Source organism: Sycon ciliatum, chromosome 10, assembly GCF_964019385.1.
Source record: "Sycon ciliatum chromosome 10, ocSycCili1.1, whole genome shotgun sequence".
NCBI classification, from domain to species: domain Eukaryota; kingdom Metazoa; phylum Porifera; class Calcarea; order Leucosolenida; family Sycettidae; genus Sycon; species Sycon ciliatum.
This window is the reverse complement of record NC_088652.1, coordinates 25255824-25280760: the sequence shown is the minus strand read 5'-3', so window position 1 is coordinate 25280760 and position 24937 is coordinate 25255824. Positions and strand designations below refer to the sequence as shown.

General features: G+C 44.9%; 1 protein-coding gene across 2 annotated transcripts; it reads left to right on the top strand.

The window, feature by feature from the left end:
* The first annotated feature begins 11062 nt into the window (after positions 1 to 11062).
* On the top strand, positions 11063 to 24257 carry LOC135826510 (uncharacterized). Of its 2 annotated transcripts, XM_065339117.1 has the most exons (5): positions 11083 to 11428; positions 13320 to 13424; positions 19743 to 19847; positions 22352 to 22395; positions 23584 to 24257. In XM_065339117.1, the coding sequence occupies exons 1-5, from the start codon at positions 11347 to 11349 to the stop codon at positions 24043 to 24045; spliced, it is 798 nt and encodes a 265-aa protein (XP_065195189.1). In that variant the 5' UTR covers positions 11083 to 11346; the 3' UTR covers positions 24046 to 24257. The 2 variants fall into 2 exon arrangements, with proteins under 2 accessions (XP_065195190.1, XP_065195189.1); XM_065339118.1 differs by lacking the exon at positions 19743 to 19847 and having other exon boundaries at positions 11063 to 11428.
* The last annotated feature ends 680 nt before the right edge of the window (positions 24258 to 24937 follow it).

The window sequence follows — 24937 nt, the reverse complement described above, 5'->3', positions numbered from 1 at the left end:
TTTATTTAGTGCTCTACTACGCGAAATGTGCTATTATTCCCGTAGCTATGAAGAAAACGTTACTTCAGTAACGTCTGGCGCTAGCCAGGATCCGCACAGCTTTAATTTGGTGTTTGTTTGTTTGTTTGTTTGTTTGTTTGTGTCACGGCTGGAGCTATCCCGTATCTGTCCCGTATCTGTGACTACAAAGGCTCTACAGGATTGTACATAACAGCTGTCCACAATATTTGCGGGCCCCTGTATCTGTCCCGTACCGTACCAATATTCGTCGTATTATGTATACGACTCCCTGATGTAGAGGGAAATTTGGAAAGAAATAGGGAGACGAGGAGGAAATTAATAGACGCCGAATAGGTGATAGGATGCGTCAGCATAAACATACTTTGGAAGAGAGATCCCGTCGTCTCCAAAATAAGCGTGAACGAGCGATTCAGCGCCGGTCACAGGAAACGTCGGAAGAGAGATCCCGTCGACTCCAGAACGCCCGTGATCGGCAGAGTCCGCCGGTCCCAGGCAACGTCAGGACAGACATCCCGTTGAGTCCAGAACGCCCGTGATCGGCAGAGTCTAAGCCGGTCCCAGGAAACGTCAGGACAGACATCCCGTCGAGTCCAGAACGCCCGTGATCGGCAGAGTCAGCGCCGGTCCCAGTAAACGTCAGGACAGACATCCCGTCGACGCGCAGAAAAACTAAATCTGCAGCCTATTTTGCCGTCGGACAGGATACGTATTTTAGGAGACTGTAAAGTTATGTAATGTGCTCCACAGGCAACCATGCATTCGGCGTCGTCATTGGCTCAACAGATCAATGTACATGTATTACTACAAAAAGGCCAGAAAATCCGAAAATCAGAAAATCCGATTACTGTATTAAAATCAACTAATTTTCGCTGATTTCGCTGCTTGGTACCAACCGGCCAAAGTAAATCGCAGGCCAAAGTTTGTCATAATTATAGGCAAATGATGCATGATTGAGCAATGGATGCAGGTGAGAGCAAAAATACCGATCGATTTCAAATTTGACGTGAAATTGCGCGTCACGTCGGAAATAACGTGCATCTTAACCCCTCTAATAGAGAGGTTTCTATTTCTCATCGGCCAAAATTTGTTGATTTACAGTATAAGGAGATAAAAAGAAAAGAAGGAGCAAACCACTCCCTGCTCAATACACAGTGTTTCGGGGAATTCACCCCTCATCAGTTGAGCTTGAGTAGGCTGAGGAAGATTGTGCCTGAAAAGCACAACTGATGAGGGGTGAATTCCCCGAAACACTGTGTATTGAGCAGGGAGTGGTGCTTTCTTTCAGGTTTGCCGAGCGGAAGGTTCGACGTGCTCCTCGTGTGCTCCGGATGGCAGTCGTGAGTCAGTCAAGTGTCGAGTTTGGCAAGAAGCGTGTGCTCCTCGTTGGAGCAACCAACTTCATGACTATTACCGCCGAAGTCGCAACTTCTAAGTTATTATTATTATTTAAAAGTAGTGGTTGCGACTTCGGCGATGACTTGTAAGAAAGGGTTTGCTCCCCACACCGGAGCTCGCGCTCCCGGAGCTCGCGTTTGTATCCCTGGTGATGTTTGTGCCTGGAGAGCACTATACAAGTGGTGCTCTTCAGGCACAATCTTCCTCAGCCTACTCAAGCTCAACTGATGAGGGGTGAATTCCCCGAAACACTGTGTATTGAGCAGGGAGTGGTGCTTTCTTGCAGGTTTGCCGAGTCGAAGGTTCAATGGACTTCTCGTGTGCTCTGGATGGCAGTCGTGAGTCAGTCAAGTGTCAAGTAAAGTCGGCGGAATAGCGCGAGCTCCGGTGTGGGGAGCAAACCCTTTATTATTATTATTATTATTATTATTATTATTAAGCTTCCGTGGAGATAAAAATGTAATCAACGCAATAAATAGAGTAAGCTGCGCACTCAGTACAAACACCATTAGCAAAACTTGTTTTCATGTATAATAAATAAGCTTGTTCCTAAACGCTTTCGTCGCCATCTCATCAGAGGATTACTGGCAAATCAACAAAAGCTTTTTTAAAACTCAATATATATACGCACAATGCAAGTAATAATTTAGACCCTAACTATGTGCGTATATATATTGAGTTAAGAGCTTTTGTTGATTTGCCAGTAATCCTCTGATGAGATGGCGACGAAAACGTTTAGGAACAAGCTTATTTATTATACATGAAAACAAGTTTTGCTAATGGTGTTTGTACTGAGTGCGCAGCTTACTCTATTTATTGCGTTGATTATTATTAATAGCAATGAAAAGTATGAATGCCGCAGACATCACCACGCAACATGACAATTTGTTCAAGGTTTGATTTTGGAAACACACAAAACCAAACCTTGAACAAATTGTCATGTTGCGTGGTGATGTCTGCGGCATTCATACTTTTCATTGCTATTATTAAACTTTTATCTCCACGTAGATTATTTGATTATTATTATTATTATTATTACTATTCAAACAATAGTTTGGAGGCGGTGGGAAAACAGTTTCGTAATAAGTATTCGCATGCAACGACGCAAATCCACACAATTCAGTAGACACTTCTTTTCTATCAGACGTTTTCTTTCCCTTCTCTTCAGGATAGTACTGGGAATGTTGGAAATTAGAAAAACACATAACTATGTAGAGAATGAAAGAAAGAAAAAAGTCAACACTTCAACATAGGTGTTAAAATGATTAAAGTGTTAAAAACTCAAAAACAAACAGCTGCAAGTTGTAGACAAACACGTTGAACACATCAGGGAACATCAATCACATCAGGGAACATCAATCATCAGTCACACCACCGGGACTCGAACCAGGGACCTTGCTATTCGCGAGCAATGCTCTAACCAACTGAGCTACAGTATGCGAAGCTGAGGCAACTCCACCCCGCCAAAGCCACGGGTCCAGATGGCATCCCCGGGCGTGTACTCCGGCAATGCAGCAAAGAGCTGGCTGCACCAGTGTCGCGGCTCTTTTCGCAGGCCTTCCACCAAGGTCGGCAACCTACAATGTGGAAGACGGCAATGGTTGTGCCGGTGCACAAGAAAAAATCCAAGTCTGATGTTAAGAACTACCGCCCGATCTCCCTCCTCTCTATTCTGTCGAAAGTCATGGAGGCCATTATTAACCACTCAATCCGACAGTTCCTGGAGGCACACAACATCTTATCGAAAAGTCAGTATGGCTTCCGCAGCCAACTCGGCACCCAGGACATACTCACGCTACTCAACTACCAATGGAGTCGCGTTGCAGCCAGAGGTGGTGTAGTTCGAGTCATTGCAGTTGATGTGGCTGGCGCATTCGACCGCGTCTCTCATGTAGGCGGTTTGCACAAGGCACAATGCTATGGTGTAACTGGTCCACTTCTCGCTTGGCTGAGGGATTACCTGACTGATCGTCACTTGAGGGTTGCAGTTGGAGGTGAACTTTCCAGTCCGTACCCGACCAAAGCTGGCGTGCCGCAGGGCAGTATCCTTGGTCCCACCCTGTTCATCCTCTACACCAATGATGGCGAGGACCACCTCCCACCAGGTATGGAGCTAGCAGCCTACGCTGACGACACCACTCTCTTCCACTGCCTCACATCAAGAGCTGACATTGACTGTGGCTCCGAGCTCCTCCAGCAGGGCATTGATGCGTTTTCCCGTTGGGGACATAAGTGGAGGATCAAATTTGAGCCCTCCAAGACGCAGGCTATGTCTATAGGCCACCATCGCCAGCCCTGGGAGCTCCCTCGAGCAACATTTGACGGCACACCGGTCAGTGAAGAGAGTCGGCTGAAACTCCTGGGAGTCACCTTTGACGACACCCTGAGCTACTCCTTCCACCTCCGCTCCCTAGCTTCCCGTGCTAACCAGCGGATTGGCTTCCTGAAGCGAGCGTCTCCCATTCTGGACGCCGAGAGCCACCAACGCGTCTACAACGGCTTTGTGCGACCCACACTCGAGTATTGCCCCTTAGTGTGGATGGGCTCACCCTCGTCCCATCTTAAGAAGCTGGACCAGATCCAGCGAAGGGCCCTCCACATCATCGGAGCAGGTACTTGGCTCCCTAGCCTGGCACTCCGTCGCCTGGTAGCTGCACTTGCCTATACCTACAAGCACTGCTATCTAGATGCATCCAGCCCTCTGAAGCAGATGCTGCCTAAACCAGCCACTCACCGTGCCCCCGAGACAAGACCTACCCGTCAGTCTCTCCAGCTACAGGATTCCCATCCATACCAGATGAAACTGGCCTGCCTGCCAACACCCGGAATAGCTGTCTCCAAGGATTCCCTGCTTGCACTGTTGCAACATGGAATGCCCTGCCACCAGACCTGTTCCACCACCCACCCGCCCAGCCTTACATGCAAAGCTTTAAGAAAAAGGTGTACCGTCACCTTCTTGCTCAGGACTGGCTCTCTGCTACTGATGCACTTTGAATCTGCTCGCCAACGCTTTCCCTGTTCTTATTAGTGTTCAGCTGCTTACCTTATAACCCTGCTGCCATCATCACCAATATTCTGATTCTCATGCACATATCCCAGAACCTGCTATCCTTCGCAGTCCCCATCACCAAGATCACTGGCCTCTTCTATCTCCCAGCTCTCTCTCTCTCTCTCTCTCTCTCTCTCTCTCTCTCTCTCTCTCTCTCTTCTCTCTCTCTCTCTCTCTCTCTCTCTCTCTCTCTCTCTCTCTCGCCCTCGCTCTCTCTCTCCCTCTCTCTCTCTCTCTCTCTCTCTCTCTCTCTCTCTCTCTCTCTCTCTCTCTCTCTCTCTCTCTCTCTCTCTCTCTCTCTCTCTCTCTCTCTCTCTCTCTCTCTCTCTCTCTCTCTCTCTCTCTCTCTCTCTCTCTCTCTCTCTGTCTCTCTCTCTCTCTCTCTCTCTCTCTCTCTCTCTCTCTCTCTCTCTCTCTCTCTCTCTCTCCTCTCTCTCTCTCTCTCTCTCTCTCTCTCTCTCTCTCTCTCTCTCTCTCTCTCTCTCTCTCTCTCTCTCTCTCTCTCTCTCTCTTCTCTCTCTCTCTCTCTCTCTCTCTCTCTCTCTCTCTATCTCTCTCTCTCTCTCTCTCTCTCTCTATCTCTATCTCTCTCTCTCTCTTTCTCTCTCTCTCTCTCTCTCTCTCTCTCTCTCTCTCTTTTTTCTCTTCTTCTTCCCCCCCCATCTCCCTATAATTATTAGCCCCCGTTTTCTTTCGACGCGTTTGCTGTGCAGTGAAGCCGAGACCCTAGGTCGGTGGAGCACATCAGACCCCGTCACCACGTCCACGATTCATGCCTGCGATGCTGCACCGCTGCTTTGCATGTCATGATTGGAAGCTGTGGCCTTAGTAAAAAAAAACAAAAAAAACTCTTATCCACAGTGATGGTAAATCTATCCTTCTTCGATCATTAGACCAATCCCGAAAAGATTGTCTGATTTCGATAGGGGGCATGTCATCTGAGAGTACAATGTACAACACATACATGGCACTACCTGATCAGCATGCGGCACAGGACGTGTTTGATAGTTCGCGTGTGAATGCGAGGGTAAGTACACGGTTTTCTCGTTAGTTGCATGCAAGAGAGACGATGCGACAGAAAGCAAAGCCCTTTGTAGTTTTCTCTCTCGCACTGGTAATGATCTGCTGTTGGAGTTGAAATCCTAAGACATAATCCTTGTTTCGCTCTTCTGTGTAGTGTGAAGAGGTCAACGAACATGTAGAGCTCACTTTGATGAAGTAGGCAAGGCTGTGAGCGCTGTGGCTCAAAGCGATAGGCCCGAAATCTTACGAGATGTTTCGAGTGCTATTGTTTGTTGCGAGCGCTTCGTCTTCGATGAGTCCTGCCTCTTTCCTGGCAGCTGCCCTCCTATAGGACCAACCACGAAGTGACTGTACCCATCTGCAGCCGATCAATGTTATATTGCACAAGAAGATATCGTTTTCGCTAAGCCAGTGCCCCGCCAAAGACCATCGCCGTGTCACACCGTCGGAACGAGTTCATGATGAGAAACATCATTCGCGCGAGCTTGATGAAGAACTATTTCGAAAGACAACATAGTCTTCACCCCCGGGACGACAACTATGCACACGTCCTGCAAGGGGAGAATGTCACCAGCGACACTCAGTCAAAGACGACGACGGCAGTATTTCGGAAACCTGGAGTCAGCGGAGGTCGTTAAGCTCCTCCGCGACCCGGTACATGTACAGTCTGTCCCCGGGGAAAATTGCAATTCCGCGGCCGCGTTTTTTCCCGCGTTTTTTTGCGATTGTTTAAAAGACCGCGTTTTCCGCGATATTCCCGCGTTTTTTGAACTTTTTTGTTGCACTACACGTACACACAGTGCACTGTCCGGTCAGCAACGTCTCATCGTGGCGGTTTTTTACTCAAATATGACGAGTGCTTACACCAGAGACTTGTAACTGATTGATTTCACTACATACTCACTGAAAATTGCCGCACATCAATAGTATTCACCGCATATTTACCGCATATTTACCGCAAATTCACCGCAAATTATGCCATATTATGCCGCGTTTTTCCCCTCTTTTTTTGCGATTTTTTCCGCAATTTTCCCCGGGGACGGTACAGTATAGGTGACCAGGTGACATGTCGACACGAGCGTGCGGAAACACAGCATACACTGTAGTAATGTTGCGAGAGTTTGCGGAAGGAGTCCAAGTCGGGAAATCCATCAGCTCCAAAAAGCTACCTGTAGGTGGGCGATGAGACTCCAGCTTCAGACTACAACAGTCAGGACTTGTAAATAGTTGAACTTTGTGAAGCAGCAGATCGAGAAGTAACGTTAGTTAGCTGGAATCGTAGCTGTTGCAGTATGTCGGCGCTATGTAGGTTGCATTTTTTACGGAGAGTCGATCGCCACGTGAATGTTTCTCTCCTCACCGAGAGCTAGCTGGCCTCCAAACTCCGTCAGGGTCTGCCTAAGGTACCGAAGGTCCTTTGACTAGCTGCTGGCAGAGCTCCATCAAATCCTTTAGCTTCAGCTCGGCGAGCAAAAGTCTCTCTCTCCTCCGCCATGAGCTGACACACACAAACTGAATACAAAACGATGCACTTCACACGTGGCGGCTTGCACGCGTGCCCCCTTTCACGAACCCAGACAATCTTTTCGGGATTGGTCTATTCATATCCATGATATCTGGCTTGCATCATACTGGCAACTCACACCAATCAAGAGGGCCCTCGGCGATTCGCTTGATATCATGGGGAGCGCATCAAACTATGTCCATTGCTAGCAAATACAAATAACTGAAATTTCAAATTTGGACTTCAGGGCGAATTTCAAAGTATTAGGAATTTTTTTAATGGCTGTAAAAACAGTCTAATGTCAATAATAACAATTGTAATTCCAAAGGTATTAGGAAATCAGAGGCCACATGCCACGTACTGCTCTTTTCTCTCCAAAACTCAACACTTGCAAGCCAGATATGAAAAAAATAAAAAAATAATCATCAGTCACACCACCGGGACTCGAACCAGGGACTTTTGTATAAATTAATCCTTGGCTCTCCATCCGAGTCTGCTGCTACACCGCGGTCAAGCTTCAGCCGCTCCGAACTTACCCGGAGCTACGTCTCGCTACGGCCTGAATGCTATTTCATTTTTGGCAGCAGACAGATGGAGCATGCTTCCACCTGGATGTCGTCAAGGTAAGCCCCTTTCTGCATTTGTCACAAGCACCAAGTCATTCCTAGGATTCCCAGTAAAAAGGCAACGCCTGTTGGGAGTTCCCTTGTAAAATAATAAATTCTACTAGTAGTCCATTCCTGCACACCTGATGAGCCGCCCTTATCTGTACGGCGAAACGATCGTCGTGTGAAACTGCTGCTTTTTACCGCTGCTTATTGTCCATCTAAATATTTTTTAATTGTCGTAGTCGAAGTGCAGTGCTGTTTTACTGAGGCGGTCGGTTTTGCATGATTCCTGTTCGCACAGCTTCCCCTTTTATTGATCTCCGCATCTTTTGAGCCGCACACGTTGTGTGGAATGTTGCGGTGCGTCCTTGAATCGTAGTTTGACCGTATTGTCCAATGGCGTTGGCAGGGTCGTCATCGACATGCATGAACATCCGCCGACGTCCTTCACAGCTGAGACTTTCAGCTCGTGTTATCTTGGTTGCGCTCACCTGCCCCTCTTTTTTTGTCATTTCTATAACTTAGAACCTTCCAAGGGTAGCCAGTTAGTTCTAGAATGTCTGTACCGTCGGTCAGTGTCGTGCAATGTTATCGCATGAGCTGATTGTTTAGTAACTAGTGGTGTTAGTGGACATTATAGCGTAACTTGTAGTTCCTGGGTCCATTTTTCTTTTGTGTAAATTAATCATTGGCTCTGAGTCTCCATCCGAGTCCATAACTCGTTTCCATGTCCTTTCTTACTGGCTCAGTATCCGAGTTAAATTTACTAAAGTTCACTTGTTTGTTTCGATTAGTAATATTATTATTATTATTATTATTATTATTCTCGTATCCGTCCCGAATGGGACTCACGACGGCAGAATTAACTGTGAGCATGTGTGTGTGAGAGTGGGAGAACGAAATGAAAAAGAAAAGAAGAGTCTTGTAATAAAGGTCAAATTTAAGAAGAGCAGTACTAGACTAAATGGCTGAGCAGATGTTACTCCATTGTTTTCTGTCGCGGGCATAGGTGCCGAGATCACGAAGGCAGCTGGGCTTAAAAATGCAGATAGGTGTGAGGCGGACGTCTCGCTGGAGACTTGTGGTGAGGCAAGAGCGGGGTGCACCCATTCGAAAGGGCTGACTGGTAGCATATGTACAGAAAGCAGTGAGAGCAACATTTGCAGGGATGTCACTTGGCTGGCGTAATATATGTCCTAATAGCTTCCACCTGTCCCGCTTGGCCATTTCAGATACAGAGTTTCGATTACAGAGCTACATTTTGCCTAGGTTTTTTTTACGATGCGGGGTGACATTTGGAGCACAAAGGTATTTGGTCAACTTGTGGATATAAGTGGTTATACGCATGTCATTTGTAGCATTTGTCAGCCCCGAAGATTTTGATACTTCGGGGCGGCAAAAGGTGATCCAAAAAGTGATTTCTCTGTATAGGCCTCTACGAGGCGATTTGAAAAAATCACTGGAAGAAACGTGTTTTTTTCTTGGCAGTCAATCCCTTTGATACTGGATGGACCTAGAGGCCTCGTAGAGTGCGGAGGGATCAGCCGGTATCAAATTGACTCCATAAAATACTACTCTTGGCAGACTTAAATTTTCATATTGTATCCTGATGATGAAAATTAGCGGAAAAGTCGAAAATGATACAGTCAGCTAATTCGTTAGTTGTGCATTTGCAGTGCCCAGGGAAAGATCATGAGCGCTCACCACTTCTCAATGGCCCGACACAGGTTCTTTGTTTGCAAAGTATTGGTTGACAGGTGGGTGCATTTGCACTATCACTCTAGTCTAGCCTGTATAGGATGTCTGATTGTCTGTACATGGTACTAGCACTAGTACTAGACCAACAGCATGGCTGTACATGGTACTATTCAATAGTAGACCAACAACATGTCTGTACAAGTATCAGTGTACAGACAGTGTCTTGTGGAAATCACAGAACATCTGCACTGTTGAGTGTTGTGCCCATGCAATACTAGTATTAGTAACAGAACATCTGCACTGTTGAGTGTTTCCATGCAATAGGGCTTGAAAGTGATGACGTCAAAAACGGCCTGGGAGTAGTAAATTGACATCAGATTTCTATTTTGGATCCACTAAGGTGTGACTTTGCTATTGCCTCAGTATGTGGGTGCATAGCAACCCACTCATGTCGTATGCAGGTGCAACTTTTACTTCGCCACCAGTTGTCACCCCGCCCCCACTAGCCAAATCAGTCAGTTTCACTGGCAACATCACCTTGCTGTGAGTGAGACCGCTTGAAATGTGCTTGGATCGATACAAAAACTGGATCCAGGTGGATCCAGTTTTCGAATTTTTCTAATTGTTGCTATGCCATTGCTATGGAGTGACGTAGCACTTTCAAGCCCTATAGCCCTATAGGGCTTGAAAGTGATGACGTCAAAATGGCCAGGGAGTAGTAAGTTGACATCAGATTTCTATTTTTGGATCCACTAAGGTGTGAGTTTGCTATTGCCTAAGTATGTGGGTGCATAGCAACCCACTCATGTCGCATGCAGGTGTGACTTTTATTTCGCCACCAGTTGTAACCCCGCCCCCAGCAGCCAAATCAGTCAGTTTCACTGGCTACATCACCATGCTGTGGGTAAGACCGCTTGAAATGTGCTTGGATCCATACAAAAAACTGAATCCAAGTGGATCCAGTTTTTGAATTTTTGAAATTGTTGCTATGCTGTGACGTAGCACTTTCAAGCCATACTAGTCATAGAACATCTACACTGTTGAGTGTTGTGAACAACAGAACATCTGCACTGTTGAGTGGTGTGCCCATACACCAACAACAGAACATCTGCATGACTTGTATGGGTCTCATGACGTCACGGGGTAGATCTACATGTACATGTACATGGATTGCATGTGAGGAATTCAATTCAGTCTGGACGCATCGAGTTCATGTTCATCGAGTTTTAATCTAGTTGGTCACGCGGGCCTGTGCAGCGCAGAGAGAAGAGACAATACGTCATGTTCTTGATTGAGGCAAAGTGTTCTTGCTGCGCCCAGTGTCCAGTTCGCATTCTTACGAAAGCTGCGTGCAACTATTACTTACTACTACTAGTGTTTGGTCTATTTTTTTGAACTTCTTTTTAGGAACACAGCCCCATGCACTGTATGATCAGTCAGTCGTGTTGAGTCACTTTCTAGTACTTACTTTTGAAGTACCTTTGCTTAGTACTGGGTCTACCCTGGTGACAGAGAGCCTCCAGTTTACCTGCTCATTACCACATCCATGTGCATGGGGTTCATCGTGTCTTGTTGCTGGGCGCGTTCAGACTGGCGTGAAAAGCAAGCGGAATGTGAAAGTTGTCAAGGTGAATCGTTCACGTGACGTTCCCGCCAGCGTAAACACGGAAAAGGTTTCCCACTACTCTGCAGGCCAGTGGAATGCAGATCCCGGCGGCACGCGGAGCGCTTTTGATATCCTTGCAGCACATGTTCCGTCTTTTCGTTTTAAGCGACCTACGTCCTCACAGGCGCAGTCTTCCATTCACACCGCTGCCCGCTTATATCCGGTTCACCTATTCTCTGCAAGGTTCCAAAAGGGAAGGAGTCACATCTGTGGGCTGCTATAAAGGAGAGCACTGAGTACCATAGCTATAAGAAGACAGGGAAGGCGAAGGAAGGATATTGAAATTCTGTTGGCTACAGTTTTAAAGGTAGCTGGATTTTCACTGCCCGTTTCACCAGGACGCCCTCTTCGTGCATTGCATCATCTTGCAGCGAGTTCAAGCATGGCGCATCAACTGGATCCTCTGTCCCTTGCCTTCCTGGCGTTCGCTGTGCTTCTACTGGCGTCTGGTCACATGGTTAACGGTACGTAACAGAAATCCTATTACCGCTGTACACGTGTTAGAATCTAGTTCTCCACATGTACATGGACATGTATCTAAATCTGCGGACATATAACTACTTCCTCCTTTGTGGACTCATCAGTGCGGCACAGAGGAAATGAGACTGAACCTGCTAGCAATGAAAAATCAATTTTCCAAGAGTGCTCAAACGGACAAGTCAGTGAGCTCTGCATAATGCATGTATCTCGGTAGGGGGTGCTTAAAGTTAAAAATGAGAATAAACATCTGGCGACAGCCGACCATTGGTTTCTGCCGTGAAGCTTTGGAACACCCTGCCACAGGAACTCGCGTCCACTCGTCCTCCAACCCCGTTTAAAATAAGATTGCTGAAAGTTTTTTTTCTACGGTTAATAAGGCCGAATAGTCCGAATAGTACCTCCCTCTGCCATAGGTCCTCATCTTCCTATTTCTCTGATTGTTAATTCGTTCAAACTGGACTTGTAGTTACCGGTACATATACTTCCTATTGACTGTTTTCTCATTTTCTCAAGTGCAGTATTATCGACTATCGAGCCACACTTTTTATTCTATCGCCATCATAATATTGGGCATCAATGCCCGTTTGGTTTGCGATGTACTTCAAGTACAATAAAACTTCAAACAAAAAACAATGTGTCGGCTACGGTCTACTGCTACTGTATCACTTTTTTATTTTTTAACTTCACCCAGTGTGACTACGACAGTATTCACTTCGTCTTAGGGTTAGACGACATGGGGAAGTTGCCATACTGCATGGGGTGGTGAGCCCGCCTTTCGGCACTGGGGAAAGCAGCTCGTTCCACTGTATCACGTTGCAAACACGCGTGCCCCCTGTCAAGTACCATTATAGTTGTCTCTGCTCCCTACTTTCATAACTCATTGCTATATACATGTACATACAGATGATCGATTTTGGTCTGAGGTGATAATACTGTACAGTATTGTGGGGTCGATGAGAATACAAAAGTTGTAAATTCGCAAACAGTAAGCGCTGACATCGTATACATAATACGTTCGCGCATCTGCACACAACATCAAGTGACAGTATTTTGGATCGTGACAATCATCAGTTAGAATACGTCACTGAATGGTGAACAAACAACATCAGAGTAATAGACAAGTAGATGTGTCAAGCGAATGTACAGAGTAGGAAAACTGTTGAAGAAAACAGTCCTAAAAACACTGTTCCTTTGTGTTGGGTGTAGAGGCATGAATATTATAGGATGAGAGCGCATCATATAGTACAGTCTTCCACTCTTTATTTTACTTCGCAAAATTCAAACGGGATCATAGCCCAAGGATATACCTACATGTACATGTAATAGCGAAGGGTGTGTGACGGGGGGGGGGGGGGACCGATTTGACTCTCCTGCCTGTCCACTTCGTCCTGCCATCACCATCAGGAAGTAGTACAGTGATACTGTCGTGTCAAAGAAATTTATTGAAATTCCATGATAATGTGATCGGAAAGATGATGGAAGACAAATCCAGAGTTAAACTCAGGCAAATATTAACAGTCACTACCATCAAAGCAGATCATTATTTACAAGAGTGCATAAACATAATGTTTATGCACTCTTGTTATTTGCAATAGCGCAACTTGGAAAGCCTGCTAAAAATTCCAGACCAATATTGTAATATTATACTACTCCGTCGGCCTGATTACCATCAACACAAGTTGCAGTTGCCGCTGCCGTCGCTCCAGTTGTCGCTCTCTCAGGTTGTTGGGATTGCATGTTTACAGTGAATGCATAGGTACTGTTGTAATCTGCTCTTGATCTACGTGCATATTCTGGTATAAGCTGTATTGTATTGTGCATTCATTGAAGTTTTTGTTGTTGCCGTGTTACCTGTTGCCTCTGTTTATTTTCCAGGTAGCTCCAATGTTGGAGATGATCTTGTCGGGACGCTGGACGAAGTGGACTGGGAGAAGCGTCCACCCGGTGCTGACGGTATTGATACGCGCAGGGACGGAGAAGGTAAGCTGAGTGGTATGGATTTGGGTGATCAAGCCTGAGGGTGTGTGTGCGCGCGCGTGTGTGTGTGCGTGTGTTTGTGTGCGTGTGTGTGTGTGTGTGAGAGAGAGAGAGTCGGTGATGCGTCTGGTCGTTTTGTATTAACAAATCGTTAGTGTACAATAATTAGGTCTCTAGTCCTGATTGCTGCAGTTCTTGATTTGATTCCTGTTTTTCTGTTTTGTGGCGTGCTCGTCATGGTTATCTATTGTAGCAAGACTATTCAACATAGTTATAGACCACCCTTTTCAGGTAATGTACGGATATTTCCCCTAGTTAGAGGGGATCTCACATCCCCCTCGGACCTAGTCCGAAAATATTAACATAATCTGTCAAGGCCTACACGTGTTAGAATCTAGTTCTCCACGTGTACATGTATCTCAATCTGCTGACATATAACTACTTCCTCCTTTGTGGGCTCATCAGTGCAGCACAGAGGAAATGACACCGAACCTGCTAGCAATGAAAAATCAGTTTTCCAGGAGTGCTCAAACGGACAAGTCAGTGAGCTCAGCATAATGCATGTATGTAGGACTCAGTGAGCAGTCACGTCTCGATGACCGATCACGATCCCCGTGACCAATCAAACAGTCACAAATCCCCGAAGAACAGTCATAAAGTCACACACCAGTTTGAATCCCGATGACCAGTCAGAAACAGCCGCGACTTTCTCTGTGAACGGTCACAGGATCCACGTCAAAATATTACGACTCAACTGTAGGCATTCACGCGTTCAGCATACTTTTTTCCTTCACAGGTTTCTGGTTTCAGAAGTGAGCAAGAAAGATTTCGATCAACTCTCGATCTCCGCGTAGTTTACTTGTAGCTGGTGTGTGTGGGCTCCTCTCCAAAACGAAGGGTGGTCGAAAATCTTGCAGGCTTCAGATAGAATCTCTTTTGAGAGGACGTTCTGGCTAGTAGGTTGTGCTATTCATCATTATTTGAAGAACAAACTTCGTCGTTCAGGAAAGCTATTTCGGAATATTTTCAGTCATGTAATTTTTGCATGCCGATCTTGCTAGAGCAGAGACTGACTTCAACTGATCCAGCATGCAAGCAGCACTCGATTTGTGTTTTTGGAGAGGATGGGTGACAAGATTACGGAGTCAGAAGTGGACATCGTCGACGATGCAGAGACGAAAATATAATGAAGATGGACATGAAAATATGTTCATTTCCAGGAAGGTACTGAGTACATCAAGCACCTTCGTGTGTGTAGCTCTGTCTTTCTTGTGGAAGACTCCACAGAAAAACAATGTCCAGCTTGTTGAAACTGAAACTGCGTCTCAGTTGAAGTCGTTCAGGAAGACATCTATTCAAGACATCATTGATCCATTCTCAAGAACCATCGTAAGAAATTAAATCAAGTCATGTTTATCGATAAGAATGGCGAACTAGACCAGAGAAGTGTGAGTGTCTTGTTTTGACTGCAGGAAACTGTATTTCAATATTCTGGCTCAACGTAGTGCTTACGCAGTTTACTGCTTCGAACACATCTTCATTCCTACTCCCAAAATAACTCTGTAAAATTTATTGATGCAACATTATGCATCATGGTCTCTCTCGTTGTGCTGCTATTACGTGTATTAAAAGTACATGCATACGAGTACTGTGTACCGTTTACTGTCTCCTTGTCAGTGTTTTTGGGCGATCCTCCACACCTTCATTTGTCTTCCAATTATTAATTTTATAGAAATATTCACTCACTTCAACTTCTTTTGATTGCTGGTGCGAATGTAGCCTGCGATGCCTGCTTGTTAGTGAGAGTGCACCAGACATGTATCGATATGTATGTCTGACGAGATGTTCTTGAACTGGCATGCTGCTTTGCTTAGATAACGTTTAGAATTGGGTGCTCAATGGCCTGGAGGAATTAATCATGTTTGCGATCAGTATCACGAAGAGTACGGTTCTTCCGTCTACGCATCTCTTCTTGGCTTGTGGATTGGTTGAAAAGAGATAAAATAATAATACAGAAGTACTTGTGTCCAAGTATCGTCATGAAAACAGGTTCTACCTCCGTAACTTTGTCCGCAAGGTCACGTAAATCTAGCTGGTAGTCCCGCTGCCTATTTGTGTGTGTGTGTGTGTGTGTGTGTGTGTGTGTGTGTGTGTGTGTGTGTGTGTGTGTGTGTGAGTAAGTGTGCGCGCGCATGTGTGAGTGTGTGTGTGTGTGCATGCGTGAGAAAGAGAGTGTGTGTGTGAGAGAGAGAGAATGTGTGTGTGTGTGTGTGAGATTTAGAGAATGTGTGTGTGTTTGTGTGTGCGTGCGTGGATGTGTGTGTGTGTGTGTGGATGTGTGTGTGTGTGTGTGTGTGTGTGTGTGTGTGTGTGTGTGTGTGTGTGTGTGTGTGTGGATGTGTGTGTGTGTCTCAAACTCTCTCTTCTACTCTCCCCCTGTCTCGGGGGCGGCGTGGCCAAGCAGTTGGCAGCTGTACACCAGGCCAGGTGTGTGTGTGTGTATGTGTGTATGTGTGTGTGTGTATGTGTGTATGTGTGTGTGTATGTGTGCAGTGGTATGTGCAGCGATTTCCAATCGATAGATTGCGGGTTCGATTCCCGACGATTATGGTCACACACGTCTTTCTTCTCTTTCTCAGACTCTTCCTGACTTTTCTTTCATTCTCCTGGGTGGTTACCAACAGCCAGTGCATGCCGGAGTATGTGGTGTGATGTGTGTGCGGGGAAAAAATGAAAAAAGACCAAAAATAGGGATTCACTGGCCAGAAAATGTCACTCCAAATAGCTGTATGGTGTAGACCAGGCTGAATAGTGACGGTCAATTCTTCAGCCTTGCAAGCTGTTGAATGGTGTAATCCCAGCACAAGTTGCTATGGCTTCTGCCGTAGCATTGCTATCATCGCCTCCGGCGATGGGCGTCAAAGGTCAAAGGTGTGTGTGTGTGTGTGTGTGTGTGTGTGTGTGTGTGTGTGGATGTGTGTGTGTCTCAAACTCTCTCTTCTACTCTCCCCCTGTCTCGGGGGCGGCGCGGCTAAGCATTTGGCAGCTGTACACCAGGCCAGGTGTGTGTGTGTGTGATGTAGAGAATGAATGACATATGTGCGTGTGTGTGTGTGTGTGCGCGCGCGTGTGAGTGTATGTGAGAAAAGGGAGAGAGTGTGGGTGTATGTGTGTGTAATGGTGTGGGCATGTGTGGTCCCCAGCCTTATTCTATGTCATTCACGCTGGAACTGCTGCTGCATAGCCCCAAGTCTGAAGACTTGGCAACTTCATGCCTGTACCTGACTCTTGCACTATAATACCCGTCGCCTATGATACCCCTCAGAATTTCCCACCTTGCTCCCCCTTATGTTCAGGCTGCCCGTTTAGGAGCCATCAGTGGCCTGACGATCGTAGTAATACGTGAAACTCAGAGTTGTGACAAAGCCTCCAATCTCTGTTGTAATACAGAAATACCTATATTCTGCCTGTGACTACTCACAGAGAAAGAGTGGTCACAACTGTACATTCCGCATGTAACTGTTCGCATGGAATTATAGTGGTCACAACTGTATTCTGTGACCGCTCATAGGGAATTATAGTTTCCACAACAAACCCTGCAGTACGAAGCACCCTGCGAGCAGTCACGAACTGTGTACTTTACACATGTACATGTATGGTGATTTGTGACTGGTCATGGGGCATTGTGACTGGTAAACTAATTTGTGACTGGTCATGGGGGGTTTGTGACTGTTTGACTGGTCACGGGGACCGTGATTGGTCACGGGGCCTTGACTGGTCACTGAGTCCTACATGTATCTCGGTAGGGGGTGCTTACAGTTAAAATGAGAATAAATATCTGGCGACAGCCGACCATTGGTTTCTGCCGTGAAGCTTCAACCTGTCCCTTCACAATTTCAACCAACTACCCCCCGACCGGCGTGAAACAAATAGCAAGCATGCGTTTAAATCAATGGCGTCTAGCCTCATTCTATCATCCATATGCTCCTGTAGTAGCTCAAACTGCACCCCATCGTAACCCCATCCCCCTGCAATGTGTTGGTTTCCTTACTTGCTAGACTGATTTTATATGATTCTGGACTGATTTGAATCATATTATCTTCCTTATTGGCCATGGGCCATCGTGGAAATAAAGAATAATAATAATAATAATTTGATAACCGCAATCAGTAATACAAGCTGGATCGACATTTGTGTACACTGTATTCATGTATTGTAAAACTGTGGAGACAATGTGCAATAAAACGATGAAAAATGTGAAGAAATTGTGTAGAGAAAGAAAGGGATTCAAACAAGTTGAATCCTTCCCTTTCTTTCTCTACACAATTTCTTCACATTTTTCATCGTTTTATTGCACATTGTCTCCACAGTTTTACAATACATGAATACAGTGTACACAAATGTCGATCCAGCTTGTATTACTGATTGCGGTTATCAAATTGTTGTCTCCTCGCCGTTTGTTCAAATAATAATAATAATAAAGCTTTGGAACACCCTGCCACAGGAACTCACGTCCACTCGTCCTCCAACCCCGTTTAAAAAAAGATTGCTGAAAGTTTTTTTCTGCGGTTAATAAGGCCGAATAGTCCGAATAGTACCTCCCTCTGCCATAGGTCCTCATCTTCCTATTTCTCTCGGATTGTTAATTTTGTTCGAACTGGACTTGTAGTTACCGGTACATATACTTCCTATTGACTGTTTTCTCATTTTCTCAAGTGCAGTATTATCGACTATCGAGCCACACTTTTTATTCTATCGCCATCATAATATTGGGCACCATGCCCGTTTGGTTTGCGATGTAAAATAAAACTTCAAACAAAAAACAATGTGTCGGCTAGGGTCTACTACTACTGTATCACTTTTTTAATTTTTTAACTTCACCCAGTGTGACTACGACAGTACTCACTTCGTCTTAGGGTTAGACGACATGGGGAAGTTGCCACACTGCATGGGGTGGTGAGCCCGCCTTTCGGCACCGGGGAAAGCAGCTCGTTCGACTATCACGTTGCAAACACGCGTGCCCCTGTCAAGTACCATTATAATTGTCTCCGCTCTATACTTTAATAGCTCATTGGTACATGAACATATAGATGATCGATTTTGGTCTGAGGTGATAATACTGTACAGTATTGTGGGGTCGATGAGAATACAAAAGTTGTAAATTCGCAAACAGTAAGCGCTGTCATCGTATACTATACATAATACGTTCGCGCATCTGCACACAACATCAAGTGAAAGTATTTGGGATCGTGACAATCATCAGTTAGAATACGTTACTGAATGGTGAACAAACAACATCAGAGTACTAAACAAGTAGATGTGTCAAGCGAATGTACAGAGTAAGAAAACTGTTGAAGAAAACAGTCCTAAAACACTGTTCCTTTGTGTTGTGTGTAGAGGCATGAATATTATAGGATGACAGCGCATCATATAGTACAGTCTTCCACTCTTTATTTTACTTCGCAAAAGTCAAACGGGATCATAGCCCAAGGATATACCTACATGTACATGTAATAGCAAAGGGTGTGTGAGGGGGGGGGACGGGGGGACCGATTTGACTCTCCTGCCTGTCCACTTCGTCCTGCCATCACCATCAGGAAGTAGTACAGTGATATTGTCGTGTCAAAAAAATTTATTGAAATTCCATGAAAATGTGATCGGAAAGATGATCGAAGAAAAATCCAAAGATAAACTCAGGCAAATATTAGCTGTCACTACCATCAAAGCAGATCATTACTGTATAGCAGGAAATTTTCGGACGGAAATATTTTCGGACAAAGCCGAATTTCGACCTTTCGTACGGATTATATTTTCGTACAGTGCTGCATGCTAAATACACGTGTTTGCAAGCAGTATGCATGTACTGAAGTATAGTGTTCGTATTTTCTCATGAACAAATTTTAGCATGGAATTAATTTTAGTACAAAAGAGGCCATGTACGAAATCGTACGAAAATAAATTCCGTTCGAAAATTTCCTGCTATGCAGTATTTGCAAGAGTCCATAAACATAATGTTTATGCACTCTTGTTATTTGCAATAGCGCAACTTTGAAAGCCTGCTAAAAATTCCAGACCAATATTGTAATATTGTACTACTCCGTCGGCCTGATTACCATCAACACAAGTTGCAGTTGCCGCTGCCGTCGCTCCAGTTGTAGGTCTCTCAGATTGTTGCGATTGCATGTTTACAGTGAATGCATAGGTACTGTTGTAATCTGCTCTTGATCTACGTGTATGGTCTGGTACGAGCTGTATTGTATTGTGAATTCGCTGAAGTTTTTGTTGTTGCCGTGTTACCTGTTGCCTCTGTCGATTTTCCAGGTAACTCCAATGTTGGAGATGATCTTGTCGGGACGCTGGACGAAGTGGACTGGGAGAAGCGTCAAGCCGGTGCTGACGGTGTTGATACGCGCAGGGACGGAGAAGGTAAGCTGAGTGGTATGGATTTGGGTGATCAAGACTGAGGGTGTGTTTGCGCGCGCGCGTGTGTGTGTGCGTGTGTTTGTGTGTGTGTGCGGGTGTGTGTGTGTGTGTGAGAGAGAGAGAGTCAGTGATGCGTCTGGTCGTTTTTTATTAGCAAATCGTCAGTGTACAATAATTTAGTCTCTAGTCCTGATTGCTGCAGTTCTTGATTTGATTCCTGTTTTTCTGTTTTGTGCCGTGCTCGTCATGGTTATCCACTGCAGGAAGACTATTCAATATAGTTATAGACCACCCTTTTCAGGTGATCTACGGATACTTCCCCTAGTTCGAGGGGATCTCATATCCGCAGAGAATTCTCTGGATCCCCCTCGGACCTAGTCCTTCTACCAGCATAACCATGAGAGCTAGCTCCCTTGATTGCTGTTTGAATATGCAAGAATGGGCATTCCAGATAAGGCCTAACAAGGAGAAGTGGCTATAGTGGTCAAAAGAAAAGCATCCTGGTGAAACAAAATTAGGGAAGAGGCAATCTTTCTATCAGCAAAAAACAAGAGCATCTTAATTTACAACATACTACATGAACCGGGTGTGCCGAACACCGGTAACCATTGAGACACACCACACTCTCATATAGATACTGGTTATAAATAGACCGAGTAAGGAAAATAATCCAATAGCCTATGGAGAGTAACAGAAATTGAGTCAATGACAACAAATGCTCGTCCAGCACACGAGTTGTCATAGAAACATTGAACGAAATGACAAAGACGCATAGTGGTGAGCATCGCCGTTCAATGCAAACTTTGATTTCGAGTACAGTATTTGGAAATTTCCTTCTTTCACAGACCTGAAAGATAAATCTTTGCAGCAGTTCGCCTACTACTAACTCAATGTCATTCGTTCTACACTGATGTAGATGTACCCATTCACGCTCTACTGGTCTTGTCAAATTTGTTCCACACGATCACAAACAATCCATCTTATTTCGGATACTCTTACAACATTTGACCAAGCCATGGGACGGACTTCAGTATCTGACAATTCTTCATTGTAGTCTTTAATTTGTAGGGAATAAATCGCCTCAACGCAGCATATTTTGTAGGTGTCAGACGAACAAAGTACCTCAAATTATTTTCAAATAATTACAATATCTACTATGGATGCAGCTAATGGGGTCGTTTTCGGCACTTGTGCCTGTTGTTGTGAGACTTATCCACTCACCCCCACCGTTAGGCGCTGCATCTGCCGCTAGGGTTTATCGGGTGTTAGCGGCCGTCGTGAGTTCCCTTCGGGAACGGACACGATAATTTACTTTACTTTACTATTTCGTAGTCTTCACTTGATCGCTATCAGTATCGCTTTTCCCCATGGTCTTGTCAGCTACCAACAAGCAGCGGAGTTCATTAGGCTTCGTCTTGGGAGACAAACCAAAGAAAGTGTGTGACATTCCGCACTAGCCTCAGTCAAACCAATAAGTGGATAAACCTGGAGAGGCGACGAACAAACGACTATGTCAGAACTACTTCGCGTTCGGTGTTCCGTTCACACTGCACTGGTTCATGCTGCTGATCACCCGAAAAGTGTGGTCTATACAGGATATTGCACAGCGTCCGCGAGGATTATTTTTCATAATCCCCAAGGCGCGCATTGTTTGAAAATAATCGCCTCGGAACCGTGCAATATCCTATACATATTATACTCTTAAGAAAGGGTTTGCTCCCCACTACTTCATATTATACTCTTGATTGTAGTTGAATATTTTGGAAGCTATTTGGCAACGCGTTCATAAGCCGAATGTCAAGTGTGTTCAGAAACACAGCATATGCACGTGTATCACTCTAAGATTGTACGAAATGGTGGTTGCGACGTCGGCGATGATTTTGTTTAGGAATGGATTTACTCCCACACTGGAGCTCACGCTTTTCCGCCGACGACTTGACACTTGACTGACTCACGACTGCCATCCAGAGAACACGATAAGTCCATCGAACCTTCGACTTGGCAAACCTGCAAGAAAGCACCACTCATTGCACTCCTTGGGCAGGGAGTGGTGCTTTCTTGCAGGTTTGCCGAGTCGAAGGTTCGATGGACTTATCGTGTTCTCTGGATGGCAGTCGTGAGTCAGTCAAGTGTCAAGTCGTCGGCGGAATAGCGAGAGCTCCAGTGTGGGAGCAAATCCATTCCACTCTATAATTGTTCAAATAATGTTCGTTATGTATTGTGGCACACGCATACATAATGTACATGTACATCTTCACCTTCGTTATTTCTCACTTCCTCATTTTGTCTCTTCTCTTCACCCGCCCCTGATATTGGTTCACACTTACTGGAACCTTTCGTACTTCACCTTATTTTACTGTGGATTGTTTTCTACAAGCATTTGTTGAAAAAGCCGGCGCCCACGTGTACATGTATGTACGCACCTCTTTAAAAAAAAGGTGTTTGTCCAATGCAAATTATTGATAATCGCAGCTGTGTGTTATGAATTTTGTATGATCAATCTGCAGCATATCCGGCCTTTGTCTTTTCGGGCGAGGTGCGACAGAAAAACGTATGCAGTGTGTTGTTGTTGTTATTGTTGTTGTTGTTGTTGTTGTTGTTGTTGTTGTTGTTGTTGTTGTTGTTGTTGTTGTTGTTGTTGTTGTTGTTGTTGTTGTTGTTGTTGTTGTTGTTGTTGTTGTTGTTGTTGTTGTTGTTGTTGTTGTTGTTGTTGTTGTTGTTGTTGTTGTTGTTGTTGTTGTTGTTGTTGTTGTTGTTGTTGTTGTTGTTGTTGTTGTTGTTGTTGTTGTTGTTGTTGTTGTTGTTGTTGTTGTTGTTGTTGTTGTTGTTGTTGTTGTTGTTGTTGTTGTTGTTGTTGTTGTTGTTGTTGTTGTTGTTGTTGTTGTTGTTGTTGTTGTTGTTGTTGTTGTTGTTGTTGTTGTTGTTGTTGTTGTTGTTGTTGTTGTTGTTGTTGTTGTTGTTGTTGTTGTTGTTGTTGTTGTTGTTGTTGTTGTTGTTGTTGTTGTTGTTGTTGTTGTTGTTGTTGTTGTTGTTGTTGTTGTTGTTGTTGTTGTTGTTGTTGTTGTTGTTGTTGTTGTTGTTGTTGTTGTTGTTGTTGTTGTTGTTGTTGTTGTTGTTGTTGTTGTTGTTGTTGTTGTTGTTGTTGTTGTTGTTGTTGTTGTTGTTGTTGTTGTTGTTGTTGTTGTTGTTGTTGTTGTTGTTGTTGTTGTTGTTGTTGTTGTTGTTGTTGTTGTTGTTGTTGTTGTTGTTGTTGTTGTTGTTGTTGTTGTTGTTGTTGTTGTTGTTGTTGTTGTTGTTGTTGTTGTTGTTGTTGTTGTTGTTGTTGTTGTTGTTGTTGTTGTTGTTGTTGTTGTTGTTGTTGTTGTTGTTGTTGTTGTTGTTGTTGTTGTTGTTGTTGTTGTTGTTGTTGTTGTTGTTGTTGTTGTTGTTGTTGTTGTTGTTGTTGTTGTTGTTGTTGTTGTTGTTGTTGTTGTTGTTGTTGTTGTTAATGTTGTCGTTGTCGTTGTCGTTGTTGTTGTTGTTGTTTTTCTATTCGATTCTATGTGGACATGTGAACTTTCATAAAACATAAAAAAATATTATACAGATTGTCCTTTTTTTGCTTTGTATGAACATGGAAATTGTGGGCCAAGTTTTGATCGCATAACTTGTGCCCACACTTTCCATGTTACCAACGTTTTCCTTGGCTCACCACCTGAGTTCTTTTTTGCTTTTTTGTTCTCTTTAACGTTGTGCTTAGGTTGGTGGTAAGAGCAGCTGCAATGGGGGCGTGGTAGGCCACAAGTACCAGAGCAATCACCCTCATGGACACGGAGGCACTACGCAATCCAAGGGGCGCATTGCTCGCATGAAATTCACCAAGAAGCGCGACAATACCGTGCTGCGCGTGACTTTCTCGGAGAACATCCGCGTGATGGGACGTGGCGTGGCCGTTCGCTGGTTCATAACGGTCGACGACCAAGAGTGCGTAAAGCCATCCAAGCTTGATATCGTCATGTACCAAAGTGATCCACACGAGAACAGTCCTATTCCGTCCGTGCTCGTGGGAATCTGCCAGGCCACCGCAGCGGGACAGATCAAAAAGGGCACGCACAACATTGATGTCAACATCGGTGCCACCAGCTACCCGCTGGGCACGCCTCTCTCAGGCTTCTACTCCACCACGTTCTTCGAAGTGCAGGAGGTGTGTCCGGAGTTCTGAGCACCATTACGTTGCCTCCCTCCAAAGACCATCATGTCATATATCTTTTGCCAATGTTCATAGTTTAGTTAAGTAAAAAGGAGAAGGACTACAATGTTACGAGTTCTCCTTCCTGTTCCTGCTCTCTTTTTTCACCATAATTAAATTGGCTCACCATCCGAGTTTATTTAGTTTTAGTTTTATTCCACGCAAATACATGGCTGGGAAAGTAACCAATGACTACTTTGTGCCACGATTGCAGGGTTTTTATAGATGTAGCCAACCATGGCTAGCAAGGAAAAGAGTGAGAAGTCGAAAAGGAAAAGAGTGAGAAGTCGAAAAGGAAAAGATGAAAAAGAAGCAAATCAAAATAGAAGAAATGGAAACGAGTCACATGCATGAAGCAACTATCCACGACTGTAATAAGATAATAAGCAGTCAGAAAGTGCGATAACAGGGCACAAAACTGACAGACTACTGAGACATTCAAAGACCTGAGACCTAGCTCTCACACACCTCCAGTGCGCAAACCAACAGCCTTCCAACTTGGAAGGTTCATACCGCTAGTACGTGAGGCAAGTGCCAGAAAGTGAAAATCGCCTTCCACTCCACCCCCCCCCCCCCCTCCCCCTGTCGAAGAGGTTTTTCCGGCGTGGCGGGGTTGGCAATGGTTCACTGAGCAGCCTCGAAAATGTTGGCAGTCCAGGAGACGTGCGATAGCCTCGCTGCGAGGCTTTTGTTTCCTTCGCCAATTGTCGAATTTAGACGTAGGTTTAGCATCTAAAACTCTCCGTTTTTTTAATAATTCATTGACTACTGTCAACCGTAAAATTATTGCGATGGACTAATTTCCGCGAAATTCGCGACCACGTGGAAATCGCGAAATTTTTGACAGCGCGAAAAGGAGATCCAT

Coding starts and splice junctions, on each gene's coding strand:
- LOC135826510 (XM_065339117.1), top strand. CDS start 11,347: ATGGCGCATCAACTGGATCCTCTGTCCCTTGCCTTCCTGGCGTTCGCT. Junction 13,425..19,742: donor TACGCGCAGGGACGGAGAAG/GTAAGCTGAGTG, acceptor TCGATTTTCCAG/GTAACTCCAATGTTGGAGAT. Junction 19,848..22,351: donor TACGCGCAGGGACGGAGAAG/GTAAGCTGAGTG, acceptor ATCAATCTGCAG/CATATCCGGCCTTTGTCTTT.